Source organism: Phaseolus vulgaris, chromosome 6 (assembly GCF_051622355.1).
Source record: "Phaseolus vulgaris cultivar YP4 chromosome 6, ASM5162235v1, whole genome shotgun sequence".
Taxonomy (NCBI): Eukaryota; Viridiplantae; Streptophyta; class Magnoliopsida; order Fabales; family Fabaceae; genus Phaseolus; species Phaseolus vulgaris.
The window spans coordinates 10,831,984-10,855,554 of NC_143503.1; the positions used below are offsets into that span (position 1 = coordinate 10,831,984).

General features: G+C 33.5%; 1 protein-coding gene across 3 annotated transcripts in view; it reads left to right on the top strand.

The window, feature by feature from the left end:
* Positions 1-20,244, top strand: part of LOC150026635 (uncharacterized) — a 37,429-nt gene extending 17,185 nt beyond the window's left edge. For 2 of the 3 annotated variants that reach the window (XM_090303431.1, XM_090303432.1), the window contains exons 3-9: positions 120-235; positions 929-988; positions 1,350-1,500; positions 7,574-7,640; positions 11,548-11,619; positions 19,167-19,232; positions 20,003-20,244. In XM_090303431.1, coding sequence (XP_090159557.1) covers positions 120-235; positions 929-988; positions 1,350-1,500; positions 7,574-7,640; positions 11,548-11,619; positions 19,167-19,232; positions 20,003-20,137 — 667 coding nt within the window. In that variant the 3' untranslated portion in view covers positions 20,138-20,244. The remainder of the gene's footprint in view (positions 1-119; positions 236-928; positions 989-1,349; positions 1,501-7,573; positions 7,641-11,547; positions 11,620-19,166; positions 19,233-20,002) is intronic. The other variant, XM_090303433.1, reaches the window with a different exon arrangement.
* Positions 20,245-23,571: the final 3,327 nt, after the last annotated feature.

A 23,571-nucleotide genomic window follows, 5' to 3' on the forward strand; every position in this document is an offset into this window, starting at 1 on the left:
AACTCTTTACTTTTTGAATTATAACAATGTTGTTGGGATCGTATTTGAAGTTATTTTTTTGCTCATTGAGGATTTCATGGGATGCCAATTACTTTAATAAAAGAATGTGTTATTTTCAGCTCTCAAAGGTTGCCTTTCTCTCAGGCCATTGTATTGAATTCTACAGTTCCTATTATGGCTTCAATTATGGCCAGGGTCTTTTTGCATGATAAATTAAAAGTTGCTGATATTGCAAGTAAGATGTGACAGTTCTGCTCTTAAATTACCTTCTATTTTAAATTTATGGAATGGAGAGAAACTTTAAATTCTGATTTTCTACTTAATTATTTTTCAATACCTTTTCTCCAGTACTTGTTTGTATTATGAATTACTTCCATACTTGTAGCCTAAATTCTTACAAAGTTATTTCTTGTTTATAAAGAAGTTTGCAAACTGTTAATTGTAAGATATTAACTGTAATTATCTGTTACGAAATTATAAGATCTTATATTTGATGGCATCTTTCTGTTTATACAATTCATCCTCGTATAAGATGGGGTAGAACATGATGGCAAACTTGAAACACTGAACTCGTATTTTTACGGATGCCCCAAAGACAACTGAACCTTATTGGTGTACAAAACCTTAAATAGGGCACCCGATTAAACCTCATTCTACTTGGACAAGTTTGTCAGACTTCAAAATTCAAGCAATGACAATCTATATTTGGATATAAATTCTTAACAAGTCAACTTGTAATAAGATATTTATGGCCTACAGTAGAAACAACTAAATTGAAAATTCTTAATTATTTCATAATTCTGAAGTTACAAGTATAAATTTCATATTACTCTATATATACAAGGACAGAAAGTTAATATGTATAAAAGTAAGCATTTGTTATCATTTGTAAGTAATGATTAATTAATTCAAAGCTGCTGTTGTTCAGGTCTTGCCTGCTGTTTCTTTGGTGTGTTGTTCTTCTTCCGAGAAATGCTTGCTACAGAAGGTATAATAGTTGTTTCCATTCTTAGTCTTTTTATTGCATTCTCCTTTGTATAATTTTATTGGTATGCTTGTGGCTTTCAACTATAATATTCTTACATGTGATTTAGACTTAAGAATACATTGGGTTTTAAATTCAAATTTATGGGCCAAATTTTCTTGACTTGCATTCTATATGCCCCACGTTTTTAGAAAAGAGAAAAGACTACCACATGCCTTTGACCTGTTTGTTACAGGAGGTCTGAGGTAATATTTTGTGTAGTTAGTAATTGACTGCAGGCAATGTAGCCTGCATCATCTAGGTTCAAGAGAATAGTACATATACTTTAACTACTCTTCCTAATTTCAGAATTTAAATTTTGCAGGACACTTAGTCAAAGCTAAGGAAGCAAGCAATGCATATGCTAAGACAGGTCATAATATATTTGCAATCCTACTGGGTATCTTTTCATCAATAATGGGTGGAACTAGTTACTGTCTTATTAGGGCTGGAGCTAAGGCATCCGATCAGCCTCTGTAAGATTATATTTTTAGTGCTTTTGGATTTTATTATTTATCAAATCTTAAGTGTTATGTTCCTGGATGGTTTAAGCCTTAGTTTTCTTTAGTTATGTTTATTTGTATGAGTTCTACTTGATTATTAGAATACAAGGTCCTTCTCTTGTTGTTACTCTGACTGATTTTAAATATTTCGTTCCATCTATTGATACTTTTGCATCTTATGTTGATTATGTTTAATGAAAAGTAGTTCCAAATTATTTTATCTGAGAAATTTTATCATGAAATGAAAACCCAATTTGGTATTTCTATATGCTCTCTTCATAGTGAGAATACACGTGATAATTTATCTTATCAATTTATGGCATTGGAATAGACCACTTGTACTCTTCTCCATGGCAACATTCCCCGTCACTTATGAGTTGATGCTGCCCCATAGCTGTCTTTATTGATCAGCCTTTTTCCTCATTACATTTAATACAGTTGATCCTCGTATGTTTGGCTCAACTTGCTTTGTTCACAATCTGATTCCAGACCTTCACAAGCTTTTAACATTGTCCATCAAATATGTTTCCTAGGTTATCATTGATAGCAGAAAGGTAATTAATGTGCATAAATTTGTAGGTTATAAATTTATGCGAGGACAATTATCCGTCCCAAACTCCGGTTCTGTAAATAAACAGAATCTTTGGTAAAAGAAATAATACAATCAAGGGAACGAGTGAGACGACTAATGGATAATAAGCTAAATGGAGACCCAGGGACATAAAGATCATTATCAATAGATAACGAAGGAAAAATATTAATGGTACCAACACCATGCGATGAAACCCTAGATCCATTGGCCATGGTAATCGAAGATCAATAACACGAAGTAGACAAGGAAGAGAGAAAATATTTATTACCAGTAATGTGATATGTGGCACCTTAGTCTAAAACCCAAGGGCCAAGGAAAGTAAAGTGAGTGAGACCAACAAAAGATGTACCTGTGAGTGCAACAGAAGGAGTAGAAATAGAGATTTGACGATCCTCATACCATTTGAGAAATTCATTGAAAATAGTATGTTGTCCTAATGTATTAGATGAGGAGGACCAACAATAGATGTTTGTGATGGAACAATTTGGACAAGAGGCATAATGGCAGCAGAAGAAGCCCTAGATGACAAGCGCAGATCCAGTTGCTGACCAATTGGCGGCAACAGTGACGATTGTGGTGGTGATGGTAGCTCTGGCGGCAAGGAGGTGGTGGGGCGGTGGCTGGAAAACACCGGTGCACAGTGGGTTCACTAAAAGAAAATTGAACCTTAAACCTATGCTCTAGATACCATATTAAAAATAAAGGAAAAGAAAAAATCAGATAAATTTTCTTAGGTATATTAAACACATAGGATTATGTTTATATAGAAAAACATACAAAAAATATGGGTTAAGCTCATTACATAAATAGAAATATCTAACAATTTCTATAATATTTGTTGAATGTAACGGGCTTAGCCCATAGTTTATATTATTTTGTTATTATCTTATTGTTTATGTTATTATTCTCATCTATAAATAAAGACTCCTATGTGTGTATTTTACACAAGGGATATCAATCCTATATTTATTTTCTTTATTCTTAACAATATCTAACCGAAAATAATGACAAAGTTGTTTTATATGTAAAATGCAATGATGATCGCTACTTGTAAGGAAAATGTCATCAACATATACTACTTGTTGACATCAAATGTAAGTCAAAGGTGACAATGACATCAACATATACTTGTATGTAGAAAGAAAACTCAAAAAGGTGACATCAAATGTTATCAAATAGTGACAGAGAGGATAAGAAACACTTATACATTTTTTGAGAAATAGGTAGCCTAAAAAGACACTTATGAGACTGTTGATAGTTTATCGAGGCCAAGACTAAGATTGTGAACAAAAAAGGTAGATCTAAAGACTAAAGGAGTTAAGGGGTGGAAAAGTTGACGAGGGAACAAAATAGAGTGACAATATAGCACAAAATGAGAACATCACTCCAAAATTGTTGAGAACATAACCATGAGGTAAAAGAGTGAGTAATTTCAATAAGTTGTCTCTTCCTGTGCTCTGTCATTGCATTTTGATTAGGTGCACTTTTGATGAAGAATACTATGGAAAGGCATGAAATCTGAAAAGTATCAAAGGGGTTTTTACCAACATTATCACTACTAAAAGTACAAGTAGAAGCACCAATTTTTTTTTCTTTATTATAAAAGGATTGAAATATGGAAAACATGGTACAATTTTTCATTAAGAAAACCAATTACATCAAGAATAATCAATGAAAGTTACAAATATTGAAATCCCAAAGTAGAGTTAACATAATTCGATCCCCAAATATTCTTTTGGGACACTCCTAGGGAAAGACTATGACTATATTTTCCTAATTTACACAATTCACGACAAATTTGAAAACATAGATAGATGTGGTACATGGTGTTGAAACTTATCAAGGTTTTGATGACCCAATTGAACATAATTAGAGAGAGGAATCCACCATCGAGCTAGCATGAGTAGAGGTCCGAAGTTGATAAAGATCCTAGGACTCACATCTAATGCATTATCCATCCCAAAACTTCAGTTCTGTGAGAAAACAAAGTCATAGAGGATTAGATGATTAATGGATAATAAATTAAAAAGAGGCCAGGAACATAGAGGACATTGTCAATGGAGAGAAAAGGGGGAAGATGGACAATACAAAAACCTTGTGATGGGGCCATAGAATAGAGGGTTGTTAGTAAGAAATTTTAGTGTACAACTGTCCAACTGTTTGCCTTTTTTGTTAGTGTACAACGTCCAACTATTTGCTTGTATGTTAGTGTACAACTGTCCCGCTACTTGTTTATATATCAATGTACACATGTCTAGCTAAGAGTTGTTAATGTACAACTTTTCCAACTCTTTGCTTGTATGTTAGTGTAGAGTTGTCCATTATAATATTCATATTAGATAATAGTGCTAAGCGGTAGCATATAGGTGCTAAGCGGTAGCACATAGGTGCTAGGTGGTAGCACACAACTATTAAAGGGTGCAACTACTATAAATACTTACAATATTCATTTCAATGTGTTGTTCAACAATAAACAAAAATTTTCTCGTTCAGTTTCTCTAAAATGGTATCTAAAGTTTCTTTTAGATGATCTAGTTTCTCCATCACTCGAACATGATTGTCCATTGTGCTTCTTTTTCTCCTATTCTTTGTTCTCATGATGATGTGATCATCCTTGCTATTGCTATTCATTCTCATTGTTCTAAAATTTTGTTTGGTTTGGTTTTGTCAATTCGATGTGTGATTTGTGATCAGGAAACATTAATTGTGTTTGCAGTTTGTTATGTGAATTGGAATTGTTTTGCTTTTAATTTGTTGTTTGTGCCGCGTTGCAAGTTGTACTATGGTTTCTTTTTCTTTAGTTGTTCTGGTAACGTATCTGCTACTTTGGCTTCCGCTTCCTAGTCCTTCCCTACATCAATATTTGATAAACTTAATGATAACAAACTATATCTATTGGAGACCATTTGTTGTAAATCCAATTGTTCCTCCTTGTTTTTTGACTGAAAATGATTGAACAATTGACAATATCAATCCTAACTATGAAGCTTGGGAGGTTCAGGATCAAACATTACTAGTTTGGCTTCAGTCCACACTTTCCAAATTAGTTCTCTCTTATGTACTTGGTGCAACTCATTCTTATGAAGTTTGAAAGAAAATTCATGAATATTTTGAACTTCAAAACTAAGTCTCGAGCATGACAATTGCGTATTGCAATGCGTGCTGTTAAACTAGAATCTAAATAAATGGTAGACTATCTACTCAAAATTAAAAGCTATGTTGATGAACTTGCTAGTGTAGATGTACCAGTGCGTCATGAGAAGCATGTTGATGCTATTCTTGAAGGACTTTCGTCTAATTATGCACCTCTCTTCTCAGTCATTGAAAATAAGAAAGGTACACCTTCCATTGCTGAAATTGAAGCTCTTATGGTTATGAGACATGTCTCACTCGTTTTATTTAGGAGACACAAGCTTTAGTATCACCATTATTGAATTTCACTCACGCCTCTTATGGACATTGATGGAAAATGCTCTTCTTCTAGTAGTTTTCTTTATGATTTCTTCTTTGGATGGAAGATAAAAGAGAGTTGAGGAGCGGAAGCATTCTTAACTCAAGAGGAGTTTCGATGGATTGAAGTGGAGATAAGGAATATGTGAGAGTAAGAGGTGAGACCAGCTCACTCGGAAAGAGTGTAGGCTAAGTCTTAAAGTAGACTAACCTAGGGAGAGCATAAGAACAAGTAGAAATGCCATAATTGGGCAGAATTGGGAGCACTCCTATTTATACAATGAGGGTGATTTTTTCATCAATGGAAATAAAAACACTACAAACTCGAACATCCTAAGCAGCATGATCTTTTTCAGTTGTATGGAAGAAAATAAAATATGTAGTAAAAGAAACGATGCAATCAAAAGACTTGTAAAATTTACAATTGGATGATAGATTAAAGGGAGCTGCAGGGACATTATGAATAGAGAGGGGAGACGATGGACAATACCAACACCTGAGGACCATGTTTGAGAACGATTCACTATGGTGTTGAAAGGTAAATGACCAAAATTAGAATGAGAAGAACAAAACGATTTTTTATTGATTGTGTGATTGATTACGTGGTTGCCAATGGTGCAGACAAATTTGTACAAATTTATATCCACATGCACATGCTTAAAAACAACAAAAATGACAAATATATTAAAAATATCATAATGGCAAACTAACTTCATAAGATTTATAAAATTCTAATGATTGTTATCACACAAAGTCTTAAAAACAATTTATAAAAACCCTAATATTTAATTTATTAATTTGAGGATGCATTCTTTGGTTTTGGGTGCTTGATATTATCTTGTAAGTGGAATATAATTGGGAACAATACTGTATAAGTAAACATTAGAACAGAAACCAAATAATTGGTTTTGGAATTAAAAAAACACAAAGAACTATAAAAATAAAGCTCCAACTAGATGAAGAACATGTGTAAAGAGGAGAAATGGACAAAAAACAAATAAAAGAAAAAAGAAGAAAAATTGGAGAAAAAACTTGGTTAGGTCGTCAGAGTTTCACTGTTTCAATTGGAGTAAGTTATCATCATAGGTGACTCTAAGTAGACTTGGCATTAGAGAAAGCTCATTTTCTAATGCATTCACAACTTAGGGTTCTCAGTTCATGAAGGTTCTCATTTGTAAAAGAGGGATCATTCTCTCATGTCGATTAATGTTATAACTTAAATAAAGTATATTTGTTGGGGATACCCTTCAGTGTGATCTAACCTTTAACGTTGAGTTAGATTCAAATACAAAATTTTAAGATTGCCTTAATTTCATCTTTAAGGAGGTGTGTTTTTCCCACATCAAATGTAGATAAGTCCAATGTGTAGTTTTGATAAAGCTTGGGCAATCCTTACATTACAAGTCAGTGTATTAAGGCTTTTGCTATCATAAGTTTTTATTGCATAACTTACCAGACTTAGCTTAGAAGATGTTTATATTTCATAAGTTTCACATAAAAAAGGTTTTTGAAATTACATAAAAAAGCTCATCGGAGTTACAATTATTTTCTTAAGTCCAAATGAAGCTACTCAAACATTTTCTGAATGCCTCCAAAATTGAAAGTTGAATGTAGCTTATTTCTGCCTGGACTTAACATATTTTAGATTTTAAATTTTTAAACAAACATGAAATTGTAATTACTTAATGTAATGTGGAAACATTCTCAGAGCAAAGACGGATTCTAATCTTCTACTAACATGCAAAATCTTTTAAGTTGGTTCTTTATTGTTATATGCTTTAAAGGCTTTCTTTTTCAATAACTATATTAAGTGAGATTGCATGTAATGGATTTATAGTGCAGTAGAGAACAAGAGTGGTTGTTGGATATTAAAGTGCATCTTGCTTGCTGTTTAAATATTTACAAAAGTTAGCATAGAGCAGACCAAATATTTGTGGTTTTGATAGTTAGTATTAGAGTCAATGTATCTGTATCTTAGTTATACAAATTTCAATTTTATTGCAGGTTAACTGTCTTTTCATTTGGCTTATTTGCTAGCCCTGCAATGGGAATATGTACTTTTATCTTTGAGGTAAGTACATTGTTGAAACTACTTCTTTAATCAATAAGGGTTGAGGTATACTTTCTTGAAGAAATTGGCAAGTATGCCAATAACCATGAGTATATGAAAGAATACATGTTTTTAAAATTTATTTAATAGATTCGTATGTATCTAAAATATTTTTGTATTTATCATCAACAATTAATCAATCCTGTTATTTTTATTTTTCTTTTGGCTAGGGATGAAACTTGGAAAGGTTGTGAAAACCTTGAATTTATTCAAACTAGTGGAAGGAGTAGAAACCATGTGCTTCTAATCCGATGCCCCAATCATTCCTCTCATACTGGTAGAAATCAAGTGTGCATTGACTGCTTAGCACAAATAGAAGAATACAAGTGCAGATACAAGACGTTTGAATAAGAGTTTTAAACAACACGAATGAACATGTAAATAATAAGAACACAAAGAGGAACTAAGAACTACTAAAGAATTGAATTAAGAGCATATGAGTGAATGAATAACAAGAATAGGAAGAAATAGTTAATGAAGATAAAAAATATAAGAACATAAAATAAAGAACAAGATTAAGGAGAAAAGGGGAATAAGACTTAAAAGATGGAAGAAGCAAGGCACACCACTTGAAGTTGAAGATCCATCTTCATCTTCAAGATGAGCACTAAGGAAGAATCACTACTTGAGTCCAAAGAATTCAAGATAAGACTCCAAGATATTTGGAGATGTGGGATTATTCGATGCATGTTTACAATCAGGAAAATGTTGCCAAACTTTTTGAGCTGGAGCTTGACATTATCATCTCCATCTTCATCTTTATCACCATCTTCATCGTCATCTTCATCACCATCACCATCAACATTATCATCAAAAACTATATTATCAAAATTAGTTGCATCTAGAATTGAATCATTTAAACTTGTTCCTCCAGCTAAGTCAACAATTACACATCATCTTCAACTTGAATTTGCTCAACCTCAACCTCAACATTTTCTCGTGCATATGTACAACCTCTCCTTCACCTCAAGATCATTTCTAAAAGTTTGTTCATAGTGAAAATGGGGGTTTAGGTAATTGGCCCCAAACAATTCGTCCAACAATTCCTCTATTATCGGAATCAGAAATTTATCCAGAATGGTTGCCTTATTCAAGGCCCTATAGTCCACACAAAACCTCCAACTGTCATCCTTCTTTTTGACTAGGATTGCAGGGCTTGAATAAGGGTTGTTGTTGGGTCTGATTATCCCTGCCTTCAGCATTTCTTCAACTTGTTTCTCTATCTCGGTCTTCAGTAGATGTGGGTATCAATATGGTCTCACATTAATTGGGTCTATCCTAGCTTTAATTGGAATCTTATGATCAATCTCCCTAATTGGTGGCAGATGTTTGGTTTCTTCAAAAAAAACCCTCACATTCCTTCAAAACATCATTCAATTTTGTTGTCTGCCTCAAAGTTAGCCTAGCGATCTCCTTGTCACTCCCGGTCTGATATGTCTTGGGCTGGTCAGCGCTCTCTATTCCCCATATGAGGGACACCGCTTTGATCTCCTCCTTTTTTAAAGCTTTAGGAGTCACCAAAGTCCTAGATAACGTAGGGTCTCCTCTAATTTGCACATGTTGACCGTTAATGCAGAAATTCATTGTCAACATTTTCCAATTGACTTTCACATCGCCCAAAGTTGCCAACCATGCTACTCCCAAGATCAAATCCACCCCTCCTAGCTCAAATAGGAAAAAGGTCTCCTTAAGCATATACTTTCCCAGCATCACCTTCACATTGTGACAGCACGCATTAACTCTTTTTTATGACCATCACCTAACCTCACGTTATACGATGGTGTGGGCTCAACTGATAATCCCAATTGGCTAACCAGATCGACAGTTATGAAATTGTGACTAGCCCCACTGTCAATCAACACCAGTGTTATTCTTCCCTTCACTTCCCCTTGTAACTTCATGGTGTTAGGTTGTGCTAGACCCCAGCAGAAAAGATGGATAAATCCATCTGTTGACACTCCCTCTCCTCTTCTTATCCTCCAGATTCTCCTCAATCTGCCCCAATATACCTTGGTTCACCTTTGCAGGGACTCTCTTTTCTTTAGCGCAGATGATTATCCGAAAAAAAATTTCAAGACAACGATGCTCTGGCACATACACCCCTCCACAGTGAAAACATCTTCCCTCTTCCCCTTCGTCACACAAATTCAGGGTAGGGAAGGGTCCTGAACCCCTTGTTTCTTGAGCCTTCTCCTGCAACTCCTCCTGACCGAACCTCTCTTCCTGAGTTGAAGGACTCCTTTCTTGCATTGCTAACCAAGCTAGACGAAATCTGCCAACTGTTTCCCTATACACTTCTGTGCGGGCTGTTATTCCCATACCTCCTTGATAACGTCCATAGGGAGCATTATTCCTATTCCCATTGCTGCCCCCTTTTTCTTCCGTAAAGGATTACTCCACATCCAGCGCAATTTCAATGGCTCTCATCAATTCCTTGGGATCATGGGGTCTAATTTGGTTGTGAATCTTGGACTATAACCCAACAAAGAAATATCCCAGCAACTGTTCATCTCCTGTTTGCGGTGCTTGTGATACTAACAATTCAAAGAACACAGATAAGAGAAAGAAAAACTTTGTTTTATTCCAGCACTGTTCAGAACTCACAAAAGAATTACAAAGGAATATAGTTCCTTTCACACAGGTTTGATCTTGTCAACTTTACACAACAAATCAACTAACCTCCACCCACACCAGGTTGGTCTTTATTTAAAGACCCCCCCTAACCACTTACTAACCCCTTTATCCTTATTTTTAAATTTCCTTCTATGATACACCCTCCATGTACTATCCTTATTTTCCTACCTAACAGTCAATAAGTTTTGTATACAAAATTGAAGAATTAAAATATAGAGAAATCAAAGAACTTTATTGACCAGATCTTAAAAATGGTACAGAAGATGATGAACCTTTGTTACTAGGTTAGAAGATCATTACTAGAAAGGTATCCCTTATTTCTGACTAATAGAACTCAAGTCCCATGCCGTCAAGTAGATCTAACAGATTATTATATTAGACGGACCTTTCCCTATAACCGAAGTAAAAATCAAACAAAAAATAATCTGGAACAAGAATATCACTATCCAAACAAAGGGGAATTGTTAACTCGAAAAATATAGCCCTATTTGGTTTGAGAAAATATTTTCTGTTTCCAATTTTAACTTAAAAAATCCTGCCTTGTTCTCTTTGGCTTTGAATGGAATATTCTTAAAATACTTTTTTATTGTTTTCATCATTTCCTATGTATATCAAAAATGGAAACAAGTCTTATAACTCAAAATAAGAAATGAAAACATAAAATATATTGTTAAATAAAGCAGGCCCTTAAATTCTACTTTCCAAAATTTAGCTACCATAAAAAAATGGATCCCTATAATGAATTCATAAATTCTGGATTTTCAACAACTTAGGGTTTTTTGTCCTTTTTTATTAAAAAATTCTTATATTTACTAAAATAAGCAGATTTCTGCTGTTTTTTTTCTTGTTTTTGTCTAATATGCTTATTTTAATATTAAGCTGTTTTCTTATAAGCATCCTATCTATTTCTGAAGTATGTGATCATTTTAAAAGGTGTTTATTTGGAAAACATTTATTTTAAGTTTAAACAAACTGGTTTTAGTCTTTATAGCTACTTGATATCTCAAACTTACTTTTCAGAGTTTTTTACGCCTTCAGCATAATGGAAAAAAGGTTCCTCTATTAATAGCTTTTTGAGTAAATGTTTTTCATGCAAGTCTACGCACCAGTTTCATGTCAAATGTTGCTTATTTGAGTGATTGTCACGTTTCCATTTTACTAGTAAGGATCAACTGTATTGTACCTCATATCTGAAAATTTTGGTACTTTACAATAACTTGTCTCCTTTGTGCAGGATTTTGTGCTACCAGGATTTCAGTCTATTTTGCTTATGCTTGTGAATAGTATTATGGCCTTCTTTGCTGAGGTGAAAACCTAAACTTTCATGGTGATAGTTTGCTTTTTCTAGAAAAAATAATAAGAAATAACAACTTTCATAGTATAGACAATTGGTGTGATTAAATAATGGTCTTCTCATGCTGCTATTGAAATGAGGACTAACCAACCTTGTTTCTGTAGTGATAGATAGGAAGATGAAAATAAGATAGAAAAAATGCCATTAAGAATGGTTCTGCTGCTGAGACTGATATAGACCCTGCACTTCATTAATACATGGTTCTGCTGTTCCGGTGAACTATATGGTTACTGTAGCACTTCTCAAGGGTTTTCTCACTTACTGTATATGCTTATGAAACAATAATTTATATTTGAACATAGCCTTATATGATATTTTCTTGTTTGAATTTTTAGAAGATTTATCTAGCCAGGAGAAAAAAGAAAGAGAGCTACTCAACTGTATAACCTTTGCAGGGTTGGAATTGGATACAGGCTAGGCTAGGCTAAGGCTCATCTTAAAACAAATGTGGCTTATTTTTTAAATTTGAATTCTGAGTTTTGTCTAATTACTAACGTAATGTGATTTTTAAAAAACCTAGATTGCCTTTCTAAAAGGTCTAGCATAACTTGAAAGCCTATTTAAATATATACTTTGTAATATGGAAGTTAAATAGGCTAATGGGGCAAATAATTTAAAACAAAACATCAAACCAGTGCAAATTTTTTATTGTCTTAGGATATTAAAGTAAACATTTAATATATTGAAAATATTAATCTAGGCCTTTTAGGCCCACAATGACTTTTTGGGTGGTGTAAATCCTGATCATTTGAGCTTAATGAGCTTTGAAAAGCCTTGGCCTAGATTATTTGCTAAATTGGTCTAGGTTGTGCCTAATATGGGCCAAGTTATAGGTTATGACCTATTTGTACTGGTATTTTGGAAGGTCGGTTTCTTTCACTAATTTGGGTTTCTTTTGGCCTTTCACTTTGTTTTTCAAGATGTTCGTTGAAGAATCCCTGTGAAAATAACCAAAGTTCCATAGAAGTTGACCATGATGAATAGTTTGTCATTCAGTTTCTTTGTCATGATGATTGGAGTCCCAAAAATAGATAACACAGGACCAACAACTTTGAGGAGAAGAAAACTTAAATATGACTAGGATGACCAACAAAGCTTTCGAAATTGACATGTGAGAATTCCAACAAGTAGAATACAAACACAAATTAGAATGCTAAGAAGAATCAATGTTCTACTATGGATGGATTCAAAGCTTCATGATTTGTTGGGTTGGGTCATGCTTATTAGTAAGTGGGTTTATGTCTAACTCAACCTTACAAAACCAACTTACAAGGTGAGGTTTGTACCCACTTATATACTGTAATTTGGTCTTATCTCAAGTCGATGAGGGATTTTCGACACACCTCCTCAACCTCATAATACCGGCTTATGAGGTAAGGTTTGCACCCACTTATATACAATGAAATGTCCTAATCTCTAGTCGATGTGGAATCTCTAACACACACCCCTCACTCTGAGAGTGACAACTCGTGCGTGGGATAATATATTATGGGTGGTGCGATAACGGTCCAATAGCGGGTGGCCTGATAAGCCCAACAAACTCTCGCTAGGATAGGCTCGAAAATGGCTCTGATACCATATTAAAAAGTGGACTTTAAGTTTAACTCAACCTCATAAAACCGACTTATGAGGTAAGGTTTGCACCCACTTATATACAATGAGTCTTAATCTCTAGTCGATGTGGGATCTCCAACAGACCCAATAGCGTGTGACACACGATAGGCCCAACAAACTCTAATACCATTTCTGCTCTCAAGAGTTGGAACACGAAGGAGTCGTGTTCTCAAGCTTTACATAGAAGGAACTTCCTCACTAGTTAAAATTTTATCCCTAACATGATCAAAACTTGGGTTCATAGCATGGAGGATCATAACAATATAAACCTTATCCAACTTCTTTTTTCTCATCTAATGAATCAACCTCCAGTAACATCTTCAATTCTTCAACTACTAATTGAGCTTCAGCAATAAAAAACATTGTCATTATTAGTTTTCTTTAAAAAGGCCTATTGTTTAGCATAATCATAAAGATGTTGGATATCGTTTGCAAAAATATTTTGAGCCTTTTTCGAAAAGCGTTATAGGTCTTGAATGATCTAGTAGTACTCAAATTATTGGGTTCCATTGATTGCTATAGTAAAAAAGTAAGTTGATAATCAATTTTCTTCCACTATTGATCTTGATCTAATGGTACTTTACTTCCATCTTCATTTGGGTTATCATAAAAACCTTGGCCAAGGAACTAAAGTTCAATTAAAGTAGTTGATTTAGATTTTTTCATTTAGTTCCTCAAAGTTATAGTAGGAGTCCCACCAAAAAAGGTGGTAGTTCCCGAAGACATGTTGAAATAGGATAGAGGCAAGGAGGACAGAGGCAAACATTTCTATAAAGAGAAAATTTGAGTTGTAGGAGAGAGAAATTGTAAGGAAAAAAATGTGCTCATAAGGTGCCAACAAGTTGAATGACAATGGTCTAGATGAATTCCAATCACAAGAAGGTGTCATATGAGACACACGCACCTTGGCTTTGCTGAGAGAAGGACAGTGCGTGGTAGCATGTCTAACAGAGTTTGGTCATGTGACTAGTGGGGTTAGATTGTGCACCTCAAGGCGCACTAAACGGAAAACAAAACGATTGATAGTGGAAGATGGCAATGGACGGTGACCAAACGACGATTTCTTTGCCAAACAAGACAAAGACAAGCACATAGCTTAACTCAACCTCACAAAACCTGCTTGTAAGGTGTGGTTTCCATCCTTTATATATTGTAATTTGGTCTTATCTTTATAGTCAATGTGAGATCTCTAACACATCTCATCACATTATGGACTAAACATCTAGAGTGTGGGACTACATATTTGTGGGTGGCCAACAACGACCTGATAGCGTGACACACGAGAGACCCAACAAACCTCACTAGGATAGGCTCTTATACTATATTAGTAAGCATTTATGTCTAACTCAACATTAAAATAGTTTGTAAAGGGAGGTTTGCATGCATTTATATACTATAATTTGGTCTTATTTTTAATCAATGTGAAATCTCCAACAATGCTTAACAAAGTGCACCAAGTCTTTAGTTCGACGGTGAAATCACATGAGACCAATGATGGACAACTAACTAGATGAAAAGTGTTAAAATTGTGTCCTCTAGGTTTACACAAACTCTTAGCAAAGGCTATTAAATGAGCTTTTCTAGTCCAAAATGAAAACCAGTCTGACATTGTTCTGCCACCTCTCCTTACCTACGAATGCAAGATGTGGAAAGACTCTCCTACTCTTTATAAAGTCTCATGATTCAAATCCTCCTCCAACAGCTTCCCTTGCCATGGATCGTTTTCCATCAACTCTTTCACATGACTCCACTTCAGTTTGACATATTGCTCTTAGAAAAGGTATTTGATCTAATCGTAATCCATATCCTATTTATAATTGAATTATCATCATCTATCTCCATCATATTCTTTCGTTTTTTCTTTGTTTGTCATCATTGTTCCTAATTATTAAAATAAAGGAAACGAGAAAATAGGATAAATCCCTTGTGTCTAATTAGCACATAGGGTTATGTTTATATAGAGAAAAAAACATGCAAAAAATATGGGCTAAGCCCATTACATGGATAGAAACATCTAACATATCTAGAAATATTTAACACTCCCCCTCAAGCTGGTGCATATAATTTTATGTACCCAACTTGTTACAAATATAATCAATCTTAGGCACTCATAAGGATTTAGTAAAAATGTCTGCTAATTGATCATTTGAATTAACAAACTTGGTCTTGATATTTGCCTACACAACCTTTTCTCGAATAAAATGACATTTGATCTCAATATGTTTGGTCCTTTCATCAAAAACGGGATTTGAGCTAATATGAAAAACAACCTAGTTGTCACATATAAGTGTCATTTGATTGACCTCTCCAGATGGTAATTCTTTAAGTAATTGTTTAAGTCAAATAAGCTCACGAGTAGTTGAGGTCATAACTTTATATTCTTTTGCACTAGATCTCACCACAACACTTTGTTTCTTGCTCTTCCAAGAGATCAAGTTATCACCAATGGAGACACAATATCCAAAGTGGATCAGCATCTGAATAATAGACGATTTTAGTATGCTTATTGTCATCATATAGCAAACCTTGTCCAAGAGAGCCTTTAATGTAATTTCAGTATATGAATTACTGTATTCCAATTATTTTTGCATGGGGAATTAAGAAATTGACTCACCACAGACTCCAAAAGAAATATTAGGACAAGTAACAGTAAGATAATTCAATTTTCCAACTAATCTTCTGTACTTCTCAGGATTTGAGAGAGGATCCCCTTGATTGGGTGGAAGTTTTGCATTGGGATCCATGGGTGTATCAACAATTTTCGAATTCATCAACCCAATTTCTTCCAAAATATCCAATGCATATTTCCTTTGAGAGATAACTATACGAGCATTGGATTGTGTTACCTCAATCCCTAAAAAATATCTGATTTTGCCAAGATCTTTGGTTTGAAAGTGGTGAAAAAAGTGTTGTTTTACTTGTGAGATGTCATAATGATCATTGCTTGTAAGAACCATGTCATCAACTTAGACTACTAGATAAATACACCCAACACTCGAGTGACAATAAAAAAACTAAGTGATATGCCTCACTGCGAGTCATACAACACTGTTGAACAACATACTAAATTTTCCAAACGAAGTCTGAGGAGATTGTTAGAGGCCATATAAAGACTTAGGTATATCCTAATAATGAAGATTCTAGTTGGTCTATTGTCATTCAAAAAAGTACTCGCTTTATGCACAATCCTCATCCTTTTTACAATTTTCTAAGGTATCATCGTTTGTCCCCTTCCTATTGTTCTTTTATCTTCTTTGTATCTTCCATTACCATTCCTTAAAATATGAAAGAGGCACTTGATCATCCCAAATGGCGACATGTCATGATTGTTGAAATGTGGGCTCTTGAACATAATGGTACGTGGGACTTAGTTCCTCTTCTACCAGGACAAAGGGTTATTGGTTGTCATTGGGTTTATGGAATTAAAGTTGGCCAAATGGTGAAGTTGATCGTCTTAAATCTAGATTGGTGGTAAAAGGATATAATAATATTTATGGCCTTAATTATGGTGAAACTTTTTCTTCCATGGCCAAAATGACTATTGTGCATCTCTTATCTGTTGTGGTAGCTATATGTCATTGACTTCTCCATCAATTAGATATAAAAAATGTTTTCCTTCAAGATTATCTAGAAGAGGAGATTTACATGGAGTAGCTTCCTAGATTTGTTGCTCAGGGGTGTTGTCTGCTTGGCTTGTAAGTGTTAAGAAGTGGACTTTAACCCGGACTCAACCTTATAAAACCGACTTATAAGGTGAGGTTTGCACCCACTTATAAACTATGAAATGTCCTAATCTCTAGTCGATGTGGGATCTCCAACACACACCCCTCACGTCGAGACTACCAACTCGTGCATGGGATTATATGTTATGGGTGACCCGATAATGGCTCGATAGCGGGTGGCCTAATAAGCCCAACAAACACTTGTTAGGATAGGTTTTAAATGGCTCTAATATCATATTAAGAAGTGGACTTTAAGCCTAACTTCACCTCATAAAACTGGCTTTATATGGTTGAGTTCGGCTTAAAGTTCACTTCTTAATAGTAAGTGTTGCATAATCAGGAGAATTATGTTATAATTAAGTGCAGATTCCATTTTATATTTATTAGGACAGATTTGTTAGTGATTTGATTTTATTTGATTTGTACAGCTTTAAACACCCATTATTTCTGGCTTTCATTACCTATTATTTCTTTCCTTAATTAGGTTGTAAAACAGTCTATAAATAGAGACTCTAATCACATTTGTAAAATATCTCAGAAATATATTTCATCTATTTCTTTCTACTGTAAGTTACATCAGTCTTTCTATGGTCTCAAGCACTCCGCGTGCTTGGTTTGGAAAATTCGGTTACATTGTTCAAACTTTTGGAATGAAACACTATAAGGCAGATCATTCAATTTGTATTGTCATACCCCTCCTGGAAAATGAGTTTACTTAATTGTGCATCTTGATGACATAGGTATTATAGGGAATGACTCCTAGAATCTCGTAGCTATAAAAATTAATGATAGATCAAGGTGCATCTCTCTTTGACATAGAGAGATACATAAGACTTGTTGAAAAGCTTATTTATCTAAGTTGAAAGAAATAAATGAAATGTATTTCTGATGTGATTTACAAATGTGATTACAGTCTCAATTTATAGACTGTTTACAACCTAATTAAGGAAGGAAATAATAGGTAATGAAAGCAAGAAATAATGGGTGATTAAAGATGTACAAATCAAATAAAATCATATCACTAACAAATTTGTCCTAATAAATAGATAATAAAATCTGCACTTAGTTACAAAATAATTCTCCTGATTATGCAACAATCTCACTATTACTAGACCTAATATATCTCTTCCAGTGGGTGTTGTAACTCAATTTATGAAAAATCCTTGTACCGATCATTGGGATGTTATCATCTGCATCTTAAGATACCTCAAAAAGGCTCCAGGACAAGGTCTGTTGTACAAAGATAAAAGGGATACCCAAATTTCTGGTATTGTGATGCCAGTATCTCCTACTGGATATTGTTTTCATTCGAGGCAACATTATTTCTTGAAAAAGCAAGAAACAAAATGTGGTTGCCCGATCTTGTGTTGAAGGTGAATATGACATCTCTCGTTGTGAACTTGTGTGGGTGAAACAATTTCTTCAAGAATTAAAATTCTGTGAGATACAACAAATGAAGTTGTATTGTGATAATCAAGTAGCTTTCCACATTGCGTATTGCCTCTAACCTTGTATTCCATGAGAGGACCAAACACAAACTTGAATGTTGTTTTTATTTGAGAGAAGATGTTGTCTAAAGAAGTTTGTACTGAGTTTGTTGAATCTAATGATCAACTAGCAGATGTGTTAACAAAATCCCTAAGAAGACCTCAAATTCAACTTATATATTCCAAGCTTGGCACATACAATCTGTATGCTCCAGCTTTGAGGGGGTCTTAGAATAATTTATCTTGGTTATATAACTTGTTTAGATAGGTTTAGTGGTATTCCCCTAAAAGTTGTTTTGCTTATTAGCATTAATTACCTAGATATAGCCTTTTCTTGTACCTCTTGGTATTCCTGATGTAGTTTTCTTGTATAAATAACAAGGATCAACTAAGAGATCATCAATCTCTCTTTTTTATCATACTTTCAGTCTTAAAGTAATACCAACTGGAAAAAAGATCAAACTCTGAGGTAAAAGATTTTATTGAATTGATTCTATGAAACACTACATCAGTCACCCTCTATAGAGAATTCTAACCCTAAGGTAATAATTACAAAGAAATCTCTAGAATCCTCTACCAGCACATATCCTGTTGTAGCTTCTCTACTATATTTCTCCTGAATCAACATGCAACATACCTCTACTAGTTGATGGTATTGTAACTAAATCTTTTGCAGGTCTTGTTAGCACGTGGACTGCAACTTGAGAGAACTGGTAAAGTTGCCAATATTCAGTACTTGGAGGTATACTTCTCCCTCAACAGCTGGTTGTTCTCTTTTTTCTTTTTCTCATTTGACTGTTAACAACTAAGTTTTTATATCTTTGAGATCCTAACTAATTCAGAAATCAACAACAAAGGTGCATTTTGTCATTAGCATGTATGTAAGTGTGACTTGGTTTCTTTCTTTGTCACTTCCTAAATCTACACCTACACCTTCTTTTTATGTCACATGGAAGGTGTGACTTATCTTTATACATTTGCACCTTTTATACTTATATCTATACCTTCCTTTATGTTTTACTAAAAACTACTAAAAAGTAATTACAACAAGAGGCATTCAATGATGCTTAGTTGGCCCAGATCTTCTATGTGTGGGGCTTGAGTTGAAGCTTGACTTGTATTTGGGTTTGGGCTTGGGCCTCTGCCATACAAAAGGCCTTTGCAATATTTGGCTCTTGAATACGGAAGAGTGCAAAAAGTTCATTTTCCACATACCAAATTATTTAAAGGAGAATGGTTGCATTACTGCATATATTTTTTCCATTTTAGTATTTTAGGATATCTTACTTGGATCAATATTAAATAAGTCATCATATACTCTAATAGATATTGAGGTGTTGGTTTTGGAACAACAATTTGAGACAACTTAACCCTTACCAGCATATGATTCATATCTTAACACACTCAATAGTATCAAATCCTGTGCAAATTTACATGGTAATGCTTTTGTGGAGTATTTCCATGAATTGGAGTACTAATTGTGGGTGATTAAGAGTGGTTCCATCTTTTCAGGCAGCCCTAAGGCAATTGTGGAGCCTTGCTTTGACAAGAGTGGTTCCATCTTTTGATCGCCTCGTCGGTGTTTCACTTATTGTTATCTCTGTAAGTTGCACCATGTATATTGGACCTGATAAGGAGATGGAATGATATAGATTTCAGCGATGTAGTTGCCAGCTTATATGACGATATAATCATTTCTTATATTCAACTTGTTTATATAAACTATAGTCTTAATTGGTTTATTTAACGCTTTATCCCTTGTTTTGTTCTTATTTAGCTGCGTCAGTCTTCAGATTATGCATTCCCTTTTTTTTAATTAAGGTTTAACATGGGCATCATTATGGAACTATGGAAAGTTCAAACATCTAACCCATTTTTCTTTTAAATTCCATGGAACAATTCCCACCCTATCAGAAGCTTGTTTATTAAGGACTCACTCCCATTCCGACCAAAACTTGTTCCAACCTTTACTTTCTGCATGTTAAATTAGCAAAATAGCCACCATCAATTTTGAATCCAACTCTTTGCAATGTTTATAAGCTATAAAATTCAGGCAAATGCTCCCTGCACCCAATCATTTTTAACCTGCACCCAACATATTTTTTTAATTTCCAAAAATGCCCTTAATTCCGGAAATAAAAATCCAGAATTGAAAATAATATATTCCGGAAAAATAAATCCAGAAGTCATTATTGAGTTTTGGAAATAAAAATCCGGAAACCAAAATTAAAATTCTATTTCGGACAAAAAAATCCGGAATTGAAAAATAATACATTCCGAAAAAAAAAATCCGGAAAAGAAATAATTGTGTTTCGGAAATAAAAATCCGGAAACAAAAATAAAAAATCAATTCAGGATAAAAAAATCCATAATATAAAATTTCGTTCTGGAAAAAAATATCCGGAACACATATTTCGGAAATTTTTTTTAAGGACAGTTTCGTCTTTTCCGCTAAGATCGGGTGCAGTGATATGGTGCAGGAAGCAATTGCCTAAAATTCAAACACATTCTTCAAGCTTTTGAAGGCTTTTACTTCCTGCACCCCTCATTTTTAACATACATCCCACAATTGAGTAAAATAACTGAATTGCCCTCCGTCTTCTTCTCCCTTATTGCAACTCATCAACATTGTTGCAGAAGAAGAGGAAGAGAAGAAGGAGAACGTTGTAGTTAGAAGAAGAGTAAAAATAAAATCTTGTTTTAGAAAGCTTGTTCTAGAAAATTCAAACTGGAATATACATTCTGAAAATTGTTCTCGAAAGCTTGTTTTAAAATATATTTCATGTGATTCAAATATTTTATTCCAAAAATCTTATCATGTTTTAGCAAATGTATTCTAGAATGTATGTCATGATTTTTTGAAAAACGTGTTCCAAATTTTTTTTATAGAATATGCAACTTTAAGAAAAATAGTCCATTTAAAAAATTGTTGGAATACATGTTATAAAAAGGAAGGATGTAGGAAGTAAAAGCCTTTTTTTGAAATGTCATTATAATAAGATATGAGAAGTCGAATCCATTCTCCTTGTGACCCTCGAAAATTTTCTTTAAAAGTTCTATCAATTTTTCATTTAATACTCTACGAGATTTTCTTAATATTAAATTTGACTTTAAATTATTTTAAAATAGAAAAATCAAAAGCTATATTATTCCTTATTCCCTTTTAAAATAGAACCTGACAAAGTATAATAGTAAAGGCTTGCTGGATAGTTAAAACATATGCTTTCAAATTCCTTTTATTGTGCTTACGATTGTTTGCAACTCAGCTGCTAGATTATTATGAAGCATGTTGTTGAGACCAGAACTATCCACTTTCGGTTAGAACCACTCACCTTTTCTTAACGGATGAAGTTTTAAGATAACAAATCTAAATAAATCCTTAAATATTATTGCATACTATCATATTATGCTCATAAAGTTTCTAATGTTTGTTTTAGCAAGTAATACCATTAGACCTTCGTCATTAAATTCAAGTAAGACAATCTCTCTTTTATTCAATCTTTGTTAATAATTTGTTTGTGCTAAATATTTGTAATCACAAACTATTATTTCTAATAACAAAATGGGTGGTGATACTTTACAACATATATTAAAATACATCCATTCCACATTCCAATAAATTATTATTCTAATTATATTTATTTTATTTTTTAATTTAAGATATTATTATATTATTATAATTAGTTGTCAAATTAATGTTATTTATTATTTTTGTGTCAAAAGAAACTATTCTTATAGGGGCTTTGAAGTAAATAACTCTTCTTCATCTCCTCCTTACTGTCTTCTGGTATCTTGTTGACAACTTTGGGCTTCTAATTATTAGGCTAGTTGACTTAGACTATCTTTTAGCTAGGTAGACTTGGCTCTCTCTACTTAGTAGACTTAGTCTTCTCTCGGTTAGGTGGACTTGAGCTCACTGGGTGGATGTACCTGCAAGGTGCTCTAATGATAAAGTTAGAATCAGAGTCAGAATCAGTTTGATTAAGCTCTAATTTCATAAAAAAATACTCTACTTATCTGTTAATCAGATTACCTATTTATAGTTCTCATTATTGAGTTTTTATTAACTTTATTGGAATTTTACTTTTTACACCTTACAATTACTAAATGTGTTTTTAAAGCATTGGGCTTATTCATTGGGCATTGATACAATGTTACAACTGTTTTATTATTTCTTTATCTTTTTCTAATTTTATTGACCTATCGGCCTCTCGATCTTTTGGTCATGTATTCTCCTAACCAGTACAGAAACTTTTCATAACAAAATATAGTGAGTAGGCTTTTTTTATTATACATGCTTAATACAATCCTCATTATCCAACACATTACTTTTGCATATAAAGAAATTAACGATTTTAATGTTAAAAAAATATTTACATTTGGAAATTAATTATTGGAAGTGAATACAAAAGGAAATATCTTGGCTTGTTGTTATTAAAAAAAATATTGCATATATTCATGTAATATTTACTTGTTTTTACATTTAACATCCAAAAGGAAATGTAATCTTTCATTTCTAACTCTCAACATATGAGAGTATATCAAGTCATATCAATATAAAAGGATTTACAATCATATTGTCAAATATAAAGAGATATCGTTAATGAAGGTTAAACCAAACAATGATCATATTCTTAAAGATTACAATTGACCAAAGATTCAAGATCTCATTACTAAGCTAAAAAAGCATACAAAAGAAAATTGACTTATAAGTTTAAGTGGGAATTGTTCTTTGTGGGAAGTGTGAAACTTATGTATTCTTTATTATGTGAAGTTACTCGCCTTATGAGAATTCTTGCTATATCTTTTCTTTGAGAGTTATCTTTGCTACCTTCTACATTATGTGTTTATTTACCCATCTTATAATCAAGTTTTTATCAGTGAAATCCTTTAAGAAGTTTCTTAAAGTAGAACTAAGAATAGCCTAAGTGTTGTGGGTGAACTAGTATAAATTTGAGTTGTTGTTTCTTAGATGTGTCGCAACCGAAGTCACGACAGGACGATAAAATGATCTTTGTATAAGTATAGAAGAGTCACCTCTAGAGTTACGAAAAACCTTAAAAGAAACAGGTCTTAAAATC